The sequence below is a fragment of the Pagrus pagrus genome (genome assembly GCF_965226575.1).
Source record: "Pagrus pagrus genome assembly, chromosome: 15".
Lineage (NCBI taxonomy): Eukaryota > Metazoa > Chordata > Actinopteri > Spariformes > Sparidae > Pagrus > Pagrus pagrus.
Window position 1 is genome coordinate 1810030 of NC_140199.1, and position 19124 is coordinate 1829153.

General features: G+C 42.8%; 1 protein-coding gene across 1 annotated transcript in view; it reads right to left on the reverse strand.

Annotated features, from left to right (window-relative positions):
- Window positions 1-19124, reverse strand: part of hectd2 (HECT domain containing 2) — a 46640-nt gene that overhangs the window by 19194 nt on the left and 8322 nt on the right. The window contains exons 3-14 of the mRNA XM_084374712.1: window positions 16433-16571; window positions 16199-16301; window positions 15879-15968; window positions 14750-14814; window positions 14468-14513; window positions 11961-12070; window positions 10750-10898; window positions 10464-10587; window positions 9003-9099; window positions 7949-8056; window positions 6227-6359; window positions 2535-2623 (exon numbers count right to left, since the gene is read on the reverse strand). Coding sequence (XP_084230838.1) covers window positions 2535-2623; window positions 6227-6359; window positions 7949-8056; window positions 9003-9099; window positions 10464-10587; window positions 10750-10898; window positions 11961-12070; window positions 14468-14513; window positions 14750-14814; window positions 15879-15968; window positions 16199-16301; window positions 16433-16571 — 1253 coding nt within the window. The remainder of the gene's footprint in view (window positions 1-2534; window positions 2624-6226; window positions 6360-7948; window positions 8057-9002; window positions 9100-10463; window positions 10588-10749; window positions 10899-11960; window positions 12071-14467; window positions 14514-14749; window positions 14815-15878; window positions 15969-16198; window positions 16302-16432; window positions 16572-19124) is intronic.

Below are 19124 nucleotides of genomic sequence, written 5' to 3' on the forward strand. Positions count from 1 at the left end.
CTCACTCTGTCTCTCTTCATGTCCCACTCCGTCTCTCTTCATGTCTCACTCTGTCTCTCTTCATGTCCCACTCTGTCTCTCTTCATGTCTCACTCTGTCTCTCTTCATGTCCCACTCTGTCTCTCTTCATGTCTCACTCTGTCTCTCTTCCATCTCATTAATGTTTGTTTCCTTTTGTTTACATCTGTTTATACTCTATCTTTCCATCTTCCACCCCCCACGGCACCACTTTTATTTCTGCTTTTCATTTATCCCTCTCTCTCTCTCTCTCTCTCTCTCTCTCTCTGCCGCTCCCTCTCCATCTCCATAGTGACGCAATGCTACCATGACGACTGAACAGGAACGAGGGAGATTGATAAATTAGCTCTTAGCGAAAAGCACACATGTGGAACATGCGGCGTGGATCACCCAGGAGCACGCACACACACTTAGACACACACACTTCTCACCCATCCGACTGTTTTCTAGCACACTCACTGTTACTGCCCTCGACACACACACACACACACACCCACACACACACACACACACACACACACACAATAACCTGGCGAGGAACAGGCAGCTATTAGGTTATATAACCTTTTGACAGTTCCCAGCTGGCCAGTAACGACGGATAAAGTACTGGATCGTTTCTCTATTCACACAACACACACACACACACACACACACACACACACACACACACACACACACACACACACACACACACACACACACACACACACACACACACACACACACACACATTAACTGTATATAATCACACACACACACACAGTCCTGAAAGTACATTTCACACATTGCAGGAACAACTGCATTCATGTTGAGTATGTACGAGCACACTCTGTCCACCATCATTCAGGCTCTCTACTGGAAATAAAACAAATCACTAATATCATCAGTATCAATAACAGCAGCTGGTCAGTGGCTCAGGGCCAACAGAGAGTCATGCCCTAACCCTTAAAGGAACAGTTCACCCATATCTACTCACCATCACGCTGATGGAAAGTCATTTCTGGAGTTTCACAGCAAAACAGCGCCGCAGCGTTCTGCTAAACAACTGATGTAGCTGGAGACTCGTTTTAAAATGTAAAAAAAACAAGAAGAAGAAGAAAGAAAACACAAAATGGCTCCATACAGCTCGTCCGGGGTAATCAAAGTCTCTGGAACCCCCAAGATCGCTAAAGAGCTCAGAGATTAATTTTGAACTTTGTGGATTTATCTTCACTCCTGTTTATCAGCCTGGCTGCAGCAGTGATCTGGAGGTGACCTCCAGTGTCGGCTGTTTCTCTTCTGTAATGTTAACGGCCCTAACCCTAACCCTGACTGGAGCTGGAGGGGAAATGTGCTTTACTTCATGGATGTAACATTACAGAGAGGAGAGAGAGAACCAGAATCAGAGTCTGAAACCTTTCTGCTTTCTGCACCTACCCTCCTTATGACTTCTGTGTGGCACAAAACACTAACTGGGGAAAAAAGTCGCCTTTGAACAAAACTCAGGCTGCAATTACATTTCCCAACAAAACACTGATGGTCAAACAAATCATGGTCAACGAATCATTTCTAGAACACAAGGTTGCTGGAAAAGAGCTTCGATTTCTTCAGGTATGATAACACACATCTCTGGACCGCTCTTGCACATGAATTGCTATTAGTGTTCTGTGTTATTCCTGCTGAAGGTCGATACTGAGAGTAAAAAGAAGAGAAACTCGAGAAACAACAGAAACAGCCGGACGCCTGTTAAGATTTTTAAATCAGTGTGAGTTGAATAACACAAACGATGTTGGTGAGTGGTGTGAGCCAGCTTGACCAAAACGTGTCGAGTCACTTTATTGGCCGTGCACTCCAAAAAATTCACTTCACACTCAATCTACATAATTTAAACAGACTAAAAACCCTGCCAGCGGCATGTAGAGCCTGCAGCGCTCATTATTTAAAAAACGCTATTGCCAATATATTTTACAATTCTCAGCAGAGTGTTAAATTGTTCTGACGTATTTGTTATGTAAGAGCACGCGGGTGTGAAATCACTGAGGCCGTTCTCTTTAGGAGAAATGTTTTCAGTTTCAGAACTTGTCCTGGTTGATTTTATATCCCGCGCTGCAGATTTACAGCCTAAACACACACATTATAGTATCTCTTTCTCCTCTGTGGCTTAAAATAGACAAGTGTTATAGTATGTGAGAGGGGGAGGGTGTGTGAGTGTGTTTCGGGTGCAACACAAAGCTGTAAAACCACTTTGAAACTATATAGTATATGATATATATATGACGATATATAAATACTGTTTAATGGGACATTAAAATGGTCTGATCTGATCTCTATGTGCAGATTATAAAAAACTACTTTCAGGAGGGGAAAAAAGTAAAAGAAGGCACGTACAAACAGAAAGTGTTGAAATCTAGCACCTTGGATAAAAACACACTCTTGAAGACGACTTGAAGTTCCCTAAAAACAGGTCTTACAAACATTACAGGCACTACGCAGTGTTTGTACACCCTGATGATCGTGTTGCTGTTAATAAAGGATACAGTCCCGACCAACTGGAACTCTGAATAGTTGTCACACTTCCAACTGCTGAACCAATGACAGCGCGAGTCCTTCATGTAGGTGAACATTCCTGAAAAATAAACAAAAATGTTATTTGGAAATTAGACTTAGCTCATTACTGATGATTAAAAGGTCCACTTTGTAAGACGAGTGGATTTTTGAGTCTCATCCGCCAGTCGTCAAACACCGACGCCTTGGGATTGTAGATCGGGGCGCTCATCATCCCAGAGCGTCAGTATTTGAGGAGTTGGTTCGGTCATTTTGTCACAAAATCCCTGTTTTTTTTTAATAAATCAGTGAAGCCTGGATGAACGAGAGATTGATGGACAGACAAGGAAAAGAAAAAGGATGAAAATGAGGAGGAAACAAAAGGAACTAAAGAGGGATGGGTGAAAGATGTGATGTAAAGGAGCTCCTTTAGGAAACATCTGGCTCTTTAGCTGCTAAATGCTCAGTCTGCAGCCAGCTGGAGCTCAGGAGAGCAGGTTGTCCAGGAATCAGAAGGCCGGTGGTTCGATCCCCCAGCTGAAATATTCCTGGGCAAATTTCTCCTGATGATCAGGTCGGCACCTCGTGTGGTCAGTAGACGCTAAAGCACTCTGAAAATGGCGCTATGGTGAAGTTGTTTCAGGACAAATAAACAACAAGCTGAAACTCACTGTAAAACTCTGTGAAGTCGCCGGGAGCTGCAGAGTCGGCTGAGTCATTGTTATTCAAAAAATACAATTCTTGTACTGACAATAGACTCAAACTGGCTATTGACAAACTGACGTCCCTCCTTTACAGTCAAAATATGAATGTGCGTCTTTCTCTCAGCTGTCGATCTGTTGTCGATGTTCAGACTGACAGATTAGTGTTAAGTTTTTTTATATCTTTCGTGATCGATTGAAAGAAAACAAAGACAATGAGCAGAAGAAACTCAGCAGAATAATCTTTTCCAGGACTCACTGAGAGAAACAGCCGCGGTCTGTTCTGAGCGGAGACACACATCTGGACCGCTCACATCTCTGAACACCAGAGTCTGACACTGCTTCAAGCATAAAAGAGCCTGTGTGTGTGTGTGTGTGTGTGTGTGTGTGTGTACACCTGCCTGTGTGCAGCTGTACATGTGTGTGTGTGTGTGTGTGTGTGTGTGTGTGTGAGACAGAGCCGGGACTTTCCCTGTGCTGCTAATGAGGGGAACACAGCTTTCATTGAGTGTGTTGCTTTGGGCCGACGTCCCCTGGCACCAAAAACACAGACGACCGTGGAAAGATGGAAAGACGATGGAAAGAACAACTCGAGAGGCTCGGAGAGAGAGACACAGATAGAAAGTCGGGGAGGGAGAGAGGAGAAGAGGCAGATGCACGGACAGACATTCGCTTGGTTTCCAGTCCAGAGTAGCTTTAATGCAAATTCCAAAGTAGTGAACAAGGAAGGTCCGAATCAAAGCAGCAAATGTTGGAGAAAATATTATATCAATATACACGTGACGGGAGACTGTTTCTTGTGGCTGAAGGAAACATTGACAAAAAAGGTGGTGGAAAGTTCAGCTGTTACTTAAATCTCACATACAGTAACTTCAATTTAGATTTGGATTAAAATAATGTCCATCAAGTTCAAGCGTCAGAACCGTTCAGCGGCTGCAGGACGGGAACAAAGAAGGAAGTTCGGTGGTGTTGGGGGGATGGATCGACAAAACATCAGACTTTAGTTTCCTGTTATAGACGGTTATCTTTATCTTTATTTATTTGTGTAGCGCCAATTCACAACAAAAGTCATCTCACGACACTGAGCAGGTCTAAACCAAACTCCTCGACAACCAAGCACTTGGCGACAGTGGAGAGAAAAAGCTGCCTTTTAACAGGCAGAAACCTCGAGTGGAACCGGACTCAATGGTGCGCGGCCGTCCGCCTCAACAGTCGACATTGTTGGGTTTTATTCAGTTGAATAACTTGTCTTATTCAAGTTCATGTGAAACGACTGAATCGGTGGATCGTCAGCGTCTCCCAAACCTTCATAAATCACCGCTCCCTTAACAACATGACCATTGCAGCTACCAGCACCATTGGATCTTCGGCTGAGGGGCGAGGGGGTACGTGAAAATGTGGTGTAGGGGTAAAAATTGGATCCATGATCTTCCCTGAACTTCACAGATTCGTTTTAACGTCTAAACCAAACCAAACCTTAGAGTGTTGTATAGTCATTTATGTTTCAACAGTTGATTGAAAAGGAGTTGAGAAACGATTCTGATCGTTCAGATCAGACAACAAGGTCGCACATTTTATCTGACATGACACCTGTCATGAACATGAAGAGTCTTTATGAATGTGCCATAAACAAACATTACATTAAATGGTCGTATGTGGTTGGTTTTGACGTTGGCTGTCATGAGACGGTTATTATTGTGTTGTGAATATTTTCCTTAAAGCCTCAACTACAGTGGCACAACTTGGACTAGTCATTAAAATGTTATTAAGCGTTATCACACTGTCAAGTGCTTCTCTAACAGAGTCATGAATCATTTTCTTCTACAGTGGTATAATCTGGGATTTTTCATTTAGATGTCGGACCAGTTTGATGTCAGGGAACACAGTACGAAGGCGATGCAGAGGTGGACAGGTGACTATTTGTTGTTCAAGTAACTGCTTACTGCTTATTGACAGGTTATACATATGTATTGATGGAGAAGAGGTCGGTCGTGCTGCAGGAGCGGTTTGAGAAGTTCCTGTGGAAGTTTTGATGGTTTTTCTTCACTATAAAACTGGATCTTTATGAGAATCTATTGCTGCGAACAGATTGATGTTTGGTGGACTGGTCCATTAACGTGGCAGGAATGGAGAGGATGGAAGTTAAAACTTGTTTTTGGAGGGATGAGAGACGAAGAGAGGAAGAGAAAGAGACACACAAACAAAGAGACACAGAGATAAAGAGATAATTAGAGCCAGGCAGTCGGTGAAGACAGGAGAGTAAACTGTGCCTGAAACAGTTGGAGAGAGGAAGGAGGTCATAATCGGAGCTGCTCCGGTCTGAAATGAGAGTTTGTTGCTGAGTTTCCAAAACCAACACTGAGCGTTTTTCTTAGCCATCTGACACTTATTCTTGCTGCAGTTTCACCGACCTGAAAACTCACAGAGCTTGTCCACTGAGACCTCCATCTAATAAAAATTTATTTTCCATTTTTATCCAATAAAAATCTGTTTTTCTCTCTGCTTGTTTTCAATAAAGCACGGCTTCACTTTCCATTCACTCTGCATCAAACTGGATCTGCCCTCCAGATTATCTGTTGTCCTCAGCTGCCCTGGCTTGACATGTTGCGGATCTCCGCCTCTACATTTTCTTTATTTGCACTCGATTGAAGCCGTTTCATGGACATTGTTTATAGCTCAGTTAACCTGACACGCCAGATGGTTTGTTACACAGAACCACTGAGGTAGTTCTTCCAAGGAAATTGTTTGGAAAAGGGCAGACGCTTTCAAAAAAATACTTGGCAGGTGATTGGACATCCAAACCACGCCTGGAGCTGCCGTTGGTTCCTCACAGGACACTGATTGGTTGCTTGTGGTCACGTGATCTTGCAAAGCTTACTGAAATGGTTCAGTAAGGATGGGCTCCAATAAAGTGCTCCACAGTGGACATACTGACATACTGACGGCCCGAACTCTGACTTCTGTAAACTGGAAGTGCGTCTCACCGTAGTCTGTGTGGAAGATCTGTCGCACCAGCAGCAGGAACCACTCCTTCGTCAGGCCGCCCATGTCGAGCCCCGCCTCCCCGACAAACGTCACCCGCAGCTTTTTCTTCAGGTCGCACCTCTTCCTCATCAACTACATAAAGGAAGAGACAACACAAACAGATAAGACTGAACAAAAAAATAAAAGTTCCTTTTCAGTTTTACGTTGCATTCAAACTGTTGTGAAACCAATGTTTCCACTCTGTGCTGCATCATTTACACAGCTGCGCCAATTAAAACCTCCCAAGTATGAACATTTTGTGATTACAGACCAAATAACTTCAGAACTGTGCTGACAATCTTCAAAAACTAAAGACATTAGTGCTGAATCTTACTCAAGAAACTAACATTTAACGTCACTTAGACTTAGATTTTAGGGCTCACATCAGATTTATAGTTAGGTTTAGGTTAGACTGAGTGTTTGAGGTCGACACATGAATGAGGAACATTAGAGGCGTACGTTTTATCCTCATGAATAGTTCTGTATGGTCACCGCCCTCTCTGTGTTCCCACACCACAAATTAGCTTGTTTTTTCTCTCATTACAAAACACATTTCAAACAATGTATTTTTGTTTGTCATCACAACATCACGACGCCCTAAAATTTCCACTTTCCACTCGTCTGAGAGACGAATTCCTTCCTTCATCATTATCTTCTTCTCAGTACTTCAGTGGAGGGTGTATGTAAACACACTACTGACAGGCAAATATATGCAGATACGCTCTAATTAAACTGGACCAGCACAAATGCCAATGTCAAGGTCAGGGTAAAAAGCAGCAGATCAAATACCGACTCATCCAGAAGATGTTACACGTGTTTTACTAAAGTCTTTATCAATAACAGTCTGAATCTATAAGTCTATGATTGGCGCCCATCTGCCTGTTCACACTACAGAAGTATCTGCTGTCGTACCACCAGACCACAGAGCAGCATCTTTCCTCAGGCTGTTGCATAATGACAAATTAATCTTGAATCTGCCAGATGGAAGCAACTTGAACTCTTTGGACAGGGGGCGCCTGGGATCATCCAGGATTATTTGACTCTTCAAAGTCCTGACCTCGTACAGATAAGGAAAGTCATTCAAGGTTGCGGCTGCAATTTTGGAGCACACTTTAACAATACCCTGCAATCTGTTTCTATTTTTAAGCGAATGTGTCCTGCACCAGATGACAAAGGGGAATGTGAGCACCGATTCACTAAAACAGGAGTAAGAAGGTTCTGTCAGCATCAGAAACACATGCTGATGTTCTTCTCTACAAACAATGAAGCTTAAAGGTCAGTCATTGATAACAGTTAACAGAGCCAAGATATGTGTAGTGCTGCACAAACTCAACAGCCACAACAATACTGTTTTCTGATTGGCTGTGACGCCTCAAACATATTCATCTCAAAGACACATGCAAACGTGATTGGTCACAGTGGCCCATACAGTAAAGCAGTCTTTGTGCGTGTGTCAAAAAAGCTCCAACTTCCTGTCGGGAGGCGAATTTGAAATAGAAAAGTAAGAAATAACTTTACGTTTGTTTAAAACAAATCACCATGCAAACGTCTGCAACTTTCCTCTGGCGCTTATTTTCTTATATAGCAAGCACTTATTATGTAATCCATGCTTTTACGAGTACTTTGGTTAAAAAACATCTGAAACAGATGTGACAAGAGTATATGTGTGTGCGTGTACTAACCTCATCCAGTGAGTCGCTGAGGAGTTGTGCTCGTCGTACTTTAATATTGAGGAACAGAAGATTCATGTCGACTCTCTGCCTGCGAGAAACCTTACTGACCAGGCTTTGCTGTAAAACACGAAAAACACACTCGCAATCAAAGTGTGGAGACGTGCACTCGTTCCTGGTGTACGTGCACATATTCTGTCTGCTTTCTAGTTTTCATGTGTCTGTGTTACGTAGTTCTTTCTAAGAAACTAAATAAGGAGTATTTGAAAAATATGAAATTTTTCCCACGAGGGGTCTCTCAATCAAAACGCATCAAAGATTTTTTTCTAAATGTTGCTCAGCTGCTCAGAACTACTAAGTTCTGGTGGAGAGAGTCTGGTGCAGAGCCGGACCTTCTTGAGGAATAAACACTCTGGTCTAGTCCGGAGCCGTTTACCGACTGGAGGAGAGCTCAGAGATTAAAAAAGTGGATTTATCTTCACTCTTGTTTATCAACCTGACTGCAGCAGTGATCCGCGGAGGTGACCTCCATTGTCAGGGTGTTACTGTAATGAGGTTGATCTGAATTCAAACATACAGACACACACACAACCTCGATGTGTGCTGTTGCTCGCTACCTTCGAGCTAATGTGGAGTAAAGTGATCTGGATTAATGGACAGATAAACACTGTCAAACGTGAGTCGCTGATGGAGAACAAACCATGAAACTACCACCACTGCTGATCCAATCCAATCTGTCTGAGGTGACGAATTTGAGGTAATGTTTCAAAGCATTATTCCTCACTCTCTGACTCTCTCCGGTAAAGTTACAGCGACATGAAACGCACCGTTACCTTCAGTAAACTTGTGGATTTCTCTGATTTGAACATTGTTTAAACATTTGGGATAACGTAAGTACGTAACTCAACAACATATAGAAGAACGGTCTGGTTGTTTTTAGACATTTTTTAACTCAGAAAGGTTACATAGTAAATCTCAAGGCTGGTATTAGTTTTAGGTACTAATTTAAGTACAAATATGTGTGTGTGAGATTATGTGTGTGTGTGTGTGTGTGTGTGTGTCTCACCCTGGCCTGACTGATCATCTGTTGCTCAGAGTCTTTCTGGATAATGGCTTTCTTCACCGTCGTTGAGAGGATGAAGGGAAACTGACAGAAAGAAAACCTGAAGAAGAAGAAATGTGAAAAGTTAATAACCCTGAAAAGATTTTATTTTTTAATATGTTCTGCCACCATCCGTTTCAAAAATCTATATTTTTTTATAGACTGCAGAACAAAAACACTTTATTCCTGACCAACTCTCAAGTGTTTTTTAAAATTATAGGCTTCATCCAAACGAGCAGCCTCTGAAATCTACACCCTCCAACACGAAATGAGCAGAATTCCCGACCACACCAGCCAGGGGACTTTTAGAGCCGATCGTTTGAACTGTAAACTCTGGATCCATTTCCTTTATCAGACGTTAACGAGCCATGACGCAGCGTGAAACAGACTTCATGGCTTCTGAAAGTGTTTCCACGGTTGTGGATAAACTGCAGCTGTGGGAACGTTACTCCGTCTCTGCTCAGGGGGAGGTCCTCAGTCTCACTCCCAGGAATCTTCAGAAGGAGCTAACATCACTCTTGGTCACGGGTCGTGCTTAGTCAAGCTAATGCGTCGTCACATCTGTTAGCATTTCTGGCTCTATTAGTAGGCGAGACCAGAGACACTTTCCCTGGGAAAAGGCTTCTCTTTGTCTGTTCCACCGCTGCATCATTTATTTTCCTGCAGCATCTAGCAGTGAGTTTAAACCCATGTCTTGTGCTTTTTACCCACCGCTGAAGTGATTTGTCAATAAATCGCTCGGCTGACAGAAAATGCAACTCAAATGTGAGGATTTGCTGCATTAAACTGAGTGTTTTTTGGCTTTATTGTTTATCAGTTTAACAGAAATAAACAATTAATTGATCAACAAAAACAACTTGAGTCTGCGGAACTGAACCCAACTTTAAGAAAGATCTTTTGGTCATTTGAAACATTTTTTACTAATTTCTTTTGGTCTGTTAAATTACTGCAGATACTACAGTAGCCATAAATCTAAAACAAAACTCTGCAAAAAAAACAAATAACAAAAGTGAAATGATTCAGGTTTCTGAATATACCAACAACCTTCACCCAGCAACACACTCTGAACCTCTCTGATCAGATGTTTCTTAAAGCAGTATTATCTGGGACCTGTATGCTGTGTTTCCACTGCCAGGTAAAGCTTGGCACGACTTGACTCGCTATGAAAAAAGTACCAACAAGCCAACAAAAACTGCTGCTGACTTCAGTGAACCAACAATATCGGCACTGAAGACGGACATCGTGACATTCTATCAAAACTCAAACAACATTTTCACTACTGATGTCGAATTTGGTTTTATTATTCACCAGCTGCTTGAGCCACTCTGGACACATTCAGTCATTTTAGTGAAAATCAGCCAGACTGAACAGCCCGTTAGTTTAGTGGTTAAACTGGACAAAGAGAAGGACGGACAGATAGCTGACCTATTTGAGTTGCCGTAGTTCTGCCAGGTCCTGTACTCCTCCATGAAGTCTATGTGCTCCAGAGTGATGTTGTAGAAGTCGGTGAAAGGCATGATGGGAGGAGAGGAGACACTGTTGGCTGCATCTGAGGAGCGGAGAAGAAAGTACGTCAACGGTAGAAAATAATCTGTGGCTTATTGCACCATACATACAATGAATATACAGCAAGATGTTAAGGTGATCTGAATGTGTGTGTCTGTGTGTGTGTCTGTGTGTGTGTCTGTGTGTGTGTGTGTGAGACACGCACTGAACAGGCCGAGCACTTTGGTAGCGGAGGGGATCCACCACGAGCATTTGGCCAGAGGAGGAAGTTCGTCTGGTTCTGCAGGAAACATACGGGTGGAGATGAACTGCAGGAGGCGCTCCACCAGCTGCCTGAAACGCCTCGCTGACAGCCTGACGGACACACGCGCACACACACAAAGTTAATACTGGTTAACATCAGCAGCTTGGCAGAGTCAAAACTGCACAAACTGCACAAATCCTGAAATATACACAAGCATAAAAATAGACACTTAAACTTCAAGAGAGAAAAAAAATAACAGCGTTGGATGCAGAAATTGGGGTTTTTTTGGATCCGAGTGGAACCGAACACAACTTGTAATTTGAAGCGGCTTGCTTGTAAATCATCACCACAAACAGGACTCATTCTTCATGGCTGCTTACTCAGGCTGAGGGAGATGAACAGAAGCTGGCTTACATCTGTAACTGTAGGATGCATGTCGAGTTTTAAAAGCTGTTAGTCGCCGTTAGTCCATATTTAAAAAAAGCCATTTTCTTTGAGACAAGAGAACCAGGAGTGCAAAAACGCTTACTTATTTCTGGTTTTTAGGACTCATTCCTGCAGCAACCTTTACATATTACCCTGAGGAAATGTTTAACTTGTCTCTGTTAGTAGTGTAAATGTTTGTTTTAAGCTTCAAGTAAAAGCTCTGAATATCAGCAGCATGATACAGCTGCCAACAACAAATATGATTATTTATCGTTCTTTTTACTGTAGAACTGGGAATATGATACCTAAATTTAATTTTAGTACACATAATCAAAAGCTGTGTGTGATATCTGCATCAGGAAAGTGAGCCAGAGTGAAGTATTTCCAGTAGGAGCTGGAAACACTTCAAATTTACGTTCCCATCGTACGATCAATCACTTGCTAACCCGGCTGCAAAGAAGAGATGACAGGACCTAATACTCCTACACATACTGCAAGTTATTTACACAGCTTCAAATCACAGATTCTCCTCTGAGGGCTTTATAATCTGTTCAACACACAACCGCCTATTCCTTAGAGTCAGTTATGGGAAAAAGAGTGAAATATAATACAGCAACAAGACAGAAATCTGCTGGTTCTGTTGATGGATACGCAACAAATAAAATAGAGTAACAGGTCAATAAAGAGAGAGACTGTGGAAACTTGGATAACATCAGCGGTGAACATAAACAGACACTCAGACTTACTTTTTGAGCCAGTGAACCAGGAAGTGGTGGTCGGCCTCGGACAGAGTTGCGATCTGCCTCAGCAGGTGAGCGTAGATCACGTAGGTGCTGGTGCTCGAATACTGAGGGTTCTGCACACACACACACACAACCGGATATGTCATATTGTGACAAAGCTGACCACTCACACATTTACATTATTCAGGATAGAGACGTCTGACCTCAGGAGGTCGAGCACCTGTATTGGGACACATGCAGCTTGTGATGCTGGAACACAACTTGGGAGTTTTTAAACCCCATCTCTCTGTTGAGCGTTTCAATTTTGGGACTAAAAAAGTGTCCATCATTAGCACACTCAAACCTCCAGGGTTTCCAGTCTGCATGCTACCATGAATAAAACAAATAATATCAGTTTATTACTAATTGGATCTTATTCTAGTAGTTTTGTGATCGTTATGTAGCGACATTCTGCTTCAGGCACCAGAATAAAATGCTGGCAGTCAGGGTTTGTACATGTTACATGTACTGTCTTGACATTTCTCCAGTATGAGTCATATAACATTCACATAACATGTTTATGACCTGACTTTCATATCAGGAGCCGGAGGTGATGGTGGAGTTAAACTTTTCGTTTTAAATATTGCGTTTCAACATTTGTAAGAGTGACACCACTGGATATTTTCAAGGAGACCTCTGGACAATTTCCTGCTGTGTTTGTGGGGACAAACACATGATCTTTCCCAAACCCTGACCTAATAAGCACAACGTTGTCACTACATTAAATTGAAAAAATGAGCCTAAAGAAAAATAAAGAGGGGTCGGGAAAGAGAAAAGACACTGGAGGAGAAGAAAAAGACCTGGTGCATCTGGTGAGTGCTGACTTCTGAACACAAATACACCCTTGCTTCCTGCTGTTGCTGGCTAGCTTACTGCTAATGTACAGAAAGACATTCTGGCTCTTTAGTAACACAAGACAAAATGTACTTTCTTTCTTTGTGAACACAGCTAGCTTGTTAGCTTTAACTAGCTTGGTGCCCTTGATATCCCGACAGCTGGGCATGTTTCAGAAACCAGCCAGGAGTTAGTTGGAGTCATGCACTGCCAAGATGGTGGATGATGGCTTCACACTGGCTCTCTAGAGACCTATGGGTGACGTCACGGTGCCTCTGTCCACTATTTTTACAGTTAGCGGTCAAGACCTGGATTAGAACGACTGGGTAGAGGATTCGTCAGATTTAACACAGCCGAGTTCTTTAAAACAGACTCAAACTGGATTAAACAGCTCTTACTGTGTTTGTTTTCTCAAAAACTTAACTCATTTTGACTTACAGAACACGAGGTTCTGTGTGTTTCGAGTGGTCTTTTGGATGCAATTAAAAATAATAACAAATGACATGATCGGTGAGATATTTCCCACAGAGCTCCAGTCTCCAGTCTCCAGTCTCCACCGGGTCTAAACACAGAGATGAAGAGGGAGAGAGAGCAGCTGAATGTGTAGCCTGAAGAGCCTATAAAGGAGGGAGAGTCGTCATCAGACAGGAAACCAGCAGTCCTCAACTCCAACATGACCTCACCCAGTCCCAATGTGTGTGTGTGTGTGTGTGTGCGGTTGTATTCTCCTGAGAGTTGGAAGACGAGGCAAGTCCTCAAAGTCAAATGGGACAGAATCTGACATTTGGTGTGTGTGTGTGTATGTGTGTGTGTGGGCGTGGGTGTGTGTGTGTGTGTGTGTGTGTGTGTGTGTGGAGGGGTGTGTGTGTGTGTGTGAAGGGGTGTGTGTGTGTGTGTGTGTGGGTGCGTGTGTGTGTGTTTTGATGGAGCGTGGAACCACAGTGGAACTACTGTAGATTCCTGTCTTTATCTGATTCTAATTCTCAAAACCATATATGGAAATCAGACTGGAGAGAGACGGAGAGGGAAAAGGAGAGAGATCAAAAATACGATCTAGGAAGGATCAAATAAAGGAACCCACAATGAGAAAATGGAGGACGGAGACAGAGATAGTATATAGTATAAGAAACACTGTTGGATACTGCAGGAAAAACAACTGTAGGAAAGAAAGAAAAGCTGTGACACAGACTAACATTTCTTCTACTGTGGCTACAGAAAACACAAAGTTCAGGTTGACGCCTGGAAAATAGTTCCAGTACGCAACTCTAATAAGTGCAAAACTGGTGCATGACCTCACACGGGGCACCACAGCAACATTATTAATACTTCATGGGACATTATTGGTGAGTATCAAAAACGATACGCCCGATCATATGCTTCATGGAGTCTTGCAGGCTAAGCGTCACTCTGCTCCTGATGGTATTGTTTTTTTCTCAGCTTACTCCTAACCCCCAGTTTCCACCAGGCCCGTCACGGCTGCGTTACAACCACGATATGGTCGCCGGAGCTGATCGCGGCCGTTCTAGTCAACGCTCATGTTTCCACCGGCCACATGTGCCAGGTAACAGAGGTGTGCCCTGATTGTGACAGGAAACCTCTGACTGTCTGGACTGTCTCTCAAGGATTTTCATTCTCACCTGAACAAGAATGAAATAAGCTCGCAGGTCGTCTTTTGTCCGAGGTCTGAAAACAGAACACAAACAAAATCAAGTTAGGCTGGCTCCATATTTTAAGGTCAAGTAGCTGTACTGAAGAAACAGAGATGGAACTTTATACAACAAAATTCAAATGACAAAATTATCGAATTTGTGTTTGGATTGTCTGGAATTACATTGACGCCAAAGAGATTAGATAGAAAAAGAAATAGATCCCAAAATATGCAGTTTAAAGAGGCAGATGTGTCAGAGAAGTGCTCTCACCCTTTCCACTCCCTCAGCAGACTGTTGATGATCCCTTTCAACACCGACTTTTGGATGTCCTGAGGCTAAACACACACACCAAAACATATTCAACATCCAAAATAGAACGAATCAGAAGGTTGAGTCAACATCCCTGAATGTCAGAGACCCACAAAGAGAGAAAGAAATGGAAACTGTGGCTGCCATATTTATCTAACCGTAACTTAACCAGAAAGGTCACTGAAGAAGAGGAAGAAGTGTCTACAAGTGTTTCGTATTTGAAAAGATCCTCCGCTGGTTTGAGATTCACTGACTAAACTGAGCTGATGAATGAAGGGAAAATATTCTTTAACAGCGCCTTTTTAAATGTCATTACATCAGCTACGAGGAGTGTTTCCACGGACTCTGTCTGGAGTGTCTATTTGTGTTGGAAGCAAATTAAAGAAAGACGCAATTTATTTTTTAGTACTATTTTTCTTTTATAACCACAGCTGCTAAACATAAACCTACAACTAACAGACTCAGTTGCTCAGTAATAATCAACTTTCCCCAGGAGTATATGTCTTCATTATAGGCAGGAAGGTTGCCAAGCCAGTAACCGCAGTTCAAGACTGCGTTTCAACATTTATAAGTGAGAAACCACTGGACATTTTAAGGAGAACTCAGGACAATTTCCAGTTGTATATACTTTTGATGAGAAGTTGTGCTTGTTGCAACAAAATCAGGTGTTTATGAAAAAACCTCTGTTCATCTCCCGCCACGTTTGTTGGGACCAAAACAGGTAATTTAAGTCAAACCGTGATCTTTTCCTAACCCTAACCATGTGGTGTGGTCATACATAAGCATTTATTGTAGGAACTGGGGATGAGGCATCAGTATTAAACTGAGACTGTTTCATAACCACTTAAAAGTGCCTTGTAGTACGTTTAATGGGCATTGCCTTGCAGAAAAGACCATGATCATACACTCTTTGCGAATGTCCACAAGGTGAGTGATGGCAGTTAAAATTCCAACCTGAAAAGTCCCACTGAGGAGGGGCGTAGCTGATATTTCCCTAAATGTCAGTCGGTACGCTGCGGATGTACTTTTTCTTTGTTTTGGTGTTTGGATGTTTGTATCTGTAGGTGTGTTCTCACTGCAGCGTGCTTACTGTGCTCAGCAGCGCGTCGTAAACAGCGTTGACAAACTTGGCGTTGACTCCCGAGTCGTCTATGGTGTTAAACGATCCATTCGCCTCTCGCTGGGAGAACGAGGGAGGAGGGAGACAATGAGAAAAGACAAAGACGGAGAGAGCATGAGAAAAAACGGAGGAAAACAGCAGGAAAAAAAATGCTTTCCCATCGTAAAAACAGTTATGGCGTCTGGGGAAATTTTAACAGCATCTACAACAGCTTTCTCACAACAGGCCTTCAGCTGAGAGCCAGACTCTGTGTGTGTGTGTGTGTGTGTGTGCGTGTGCAATTTATTTACCTTGAAGGCAGCGTTGATTTCTATGAAGGATTCGAAGGTGGTCAGGTAAAACTCCCGGACCTCCCTCCAGTCGCCCGACTGGACGGCACGATCCATGTCCTCTCTGACAACACACACACACACACGCACACACAAACACACACTGCTTAAACAAACAGACCAGACCCGGCTGCAAAATAACAACAGGAAACAGTATCGATGTGTTTGATCCCTGTTTAGACACTGGAAACTCACTGAAACTCTTTGGTGGTCTTGGTTCTCAGAGGGATGATCGGGTCGGAGGGGAACGGAGCTTTGACCTCCGGGGGCAGAGTGTCGATGGAGATCCGCTGCTTTTGACGAACATCGCTGCAGATCGGAGGCAGCTCTCTCCCTGAGTGAGAGGCACAATAAACCACGCATTAAAACCAGGGTTGTTAAGTTGTTTTAGAAGCTATTTTTGTTATATTTGTAGAAAATCTCTTGACATCCCAACAATTCATTTACGTTTATCATTTGGCAAGTGAGAACATGTTTCAGACTCACTGGATTTATAGTGGATGAAAAGCAATTAAAGAACTCATTCATAAATGAATCAAAGAATCGAGTAGACGGCACTTTGACACATCAAAGTACTGATGACTGCTAACAGCAGAGCTGTCGTTCAAAAGATGAGGGAGATGAAAAAAATTCGAAAACAGAGATTAGTTTTACTGTTCCTCTCTGGAAACGTGAAGACTTAGAGAATATACAGCGAGACTAAAACAGAAAGGACAGACAGTGAAAGTATGAGAAAGATGTCACTCATGATGCTTTGACACACACTCACAAACACACACATTAAGTTCATTCAGTGTGTAATCACTGAGGCCAGACTGCACTGTGTTATACAGAAACACACACACACATGTTCACCCGTCCTCCCACACGTCTGACCACCCATCCATTCTGTTTATAATTAGCCCGCTATTGTGTCCCTCTCCACAGTAACAATATCACCAGCGGGGCCTGTCCAGGTGCATTGTGGGTGCTCGCTCGTTCTGTGTGGGGGCGTGCACAGATTGTAAAAGCAGAAGATGAAAGGGACACGAGAACAGAGGCGGAGAGACGGATGAATGATGACGGGATCATCGTGAAGTGTTTGAGTTTGTAAATATGAGTTCAAATGTAAAATCTGCCATAAAAATATCAAATCAAATCAAATCAAATCAAATTTTATTTGTATAGCCCAAATTCACAAATCACAGTTTGCCTCAGAGGGCTTTACAATCTGTACAGAGACGACACCCTCTGTCCTTCGACCCTCGATTCGAGTGAGGAAATGAAAAGGATGCGTTGTTTAAAGTCAGGGAAGGACATTTCATCTCCATTCAGCAGTCAAATAAGAGAGAGTTAGAGTACATGACGGTGGAGTTGCAAGGCGTATTATTTGTCTGATATTTGCATTAAACGTTCTCCAAAAAATTCAAATTCACCCCTGTACAGTTGTCACGAGCGTGTTAATGAGCTGTAGAGAGTAAAATCGTTTTTTGGACCAGGCTATAAACATATTTATTTCTGCTTAACATGAGCTCTGACGGGGACTCACTTGCTTGAGCTTCAAGTGGCCTTTCGAGGAACTGCAGTGTTTTGATGCTTCAGGCTGCTGTTCGTGTGACATTACAATAAGATACCTCATCATGGAAAAACACGTGTTTCTGACGGCGGTGTCACCAGAAGAAACAGGATCATCAAAACTCGCTGTGAGTCATCATCAGGGGAGCACGAAAATCTGACGTGTTTCACAGCATCTGGCCGTGTATTAATTAATCGTTCCACTAACAGCAGCACATGGAAAGGTGATGTTGATTAAGTTTGGCAACGACTCCATCAGGACAAGAAAAAAAAAGACGAGAAGAGCTGATACGAGCAGAAACAAGGAGGAGGCTCTTGACCCTCATCCTTCCATCTTTGCACCGTTGCCCTCCCCCTGTCCTCCTTCACTGCTTCCTAATTACCCAAGCTTTGTCAGCTTGTGTGTCATCCAATTTAGTCCTGACAGCAACAAGCTTCGGTTGTCATGACACCCTTTAATCAGAAGAGTCACCTTCAAGACCTCGGAGGACATCCTCCCCCCTCTCATCATCAAAGTTTACTCCAGCAGAGCTTTTTTGTTCCTGTTGTTCGACGGGTAAGAGGACAAGTGTTGTCATCGAGTGCCATACATTAATTCACGTTATTGTTCCTGCTGAGGTTTTAAAGAGCGGAGCAGAACACCGACATCAGACTGAAGATGGGCTGTTTACCAAGAACGGTCACGACAACATGACAGGAAACCAAATGAGGAGTTTGTTCTCACTAAAAGGAATATGTTTATTTGATGAAATACATTTAATTAGTCGAAACACTTCACAGACAAGGTTTAATATTATTAAAAGATTGGTTGGTCCTTGTTTCATTGGGGTTAATTATTCAATTTAAAAACAGCGGCCACAGTCAGGTACAGAGTGACCTGATCCACAAGGTTTAAAACCTGTTTGATTCAGACTAAACTTGTTCAAGCTGGTTATTATTCTGAATATTGGACCTTGTGAACACGTTCTCACTCCCAACCTGTCAAATATTTGGCAGCTACAGCTCCAAACTCTGACGCTACATTAACCCTTCAGCTTTGGCAGTAACACATTCATCGTGAAATGGCTGTGGCTTGGTTAGGTTTAGGAAAAGATTATGCTTTGGGCTAAAATAACTACGCTCCTCACATATCATCATTTAAGTAACATAACTTAAAATCAAATCAATCTTGACTCTTGGTCACACGTGGGACAATTCCTGCATGTGATCCATCCAACCCCCGCGACCAGCCGTTCACATGGACTGCTCTTGCTCGCTACACTGCTGCACCAGCGTGGCGCTTCCACGATGCTAAAAAAGAAGATTACAGCATCCAACATAGACCGACATTTGA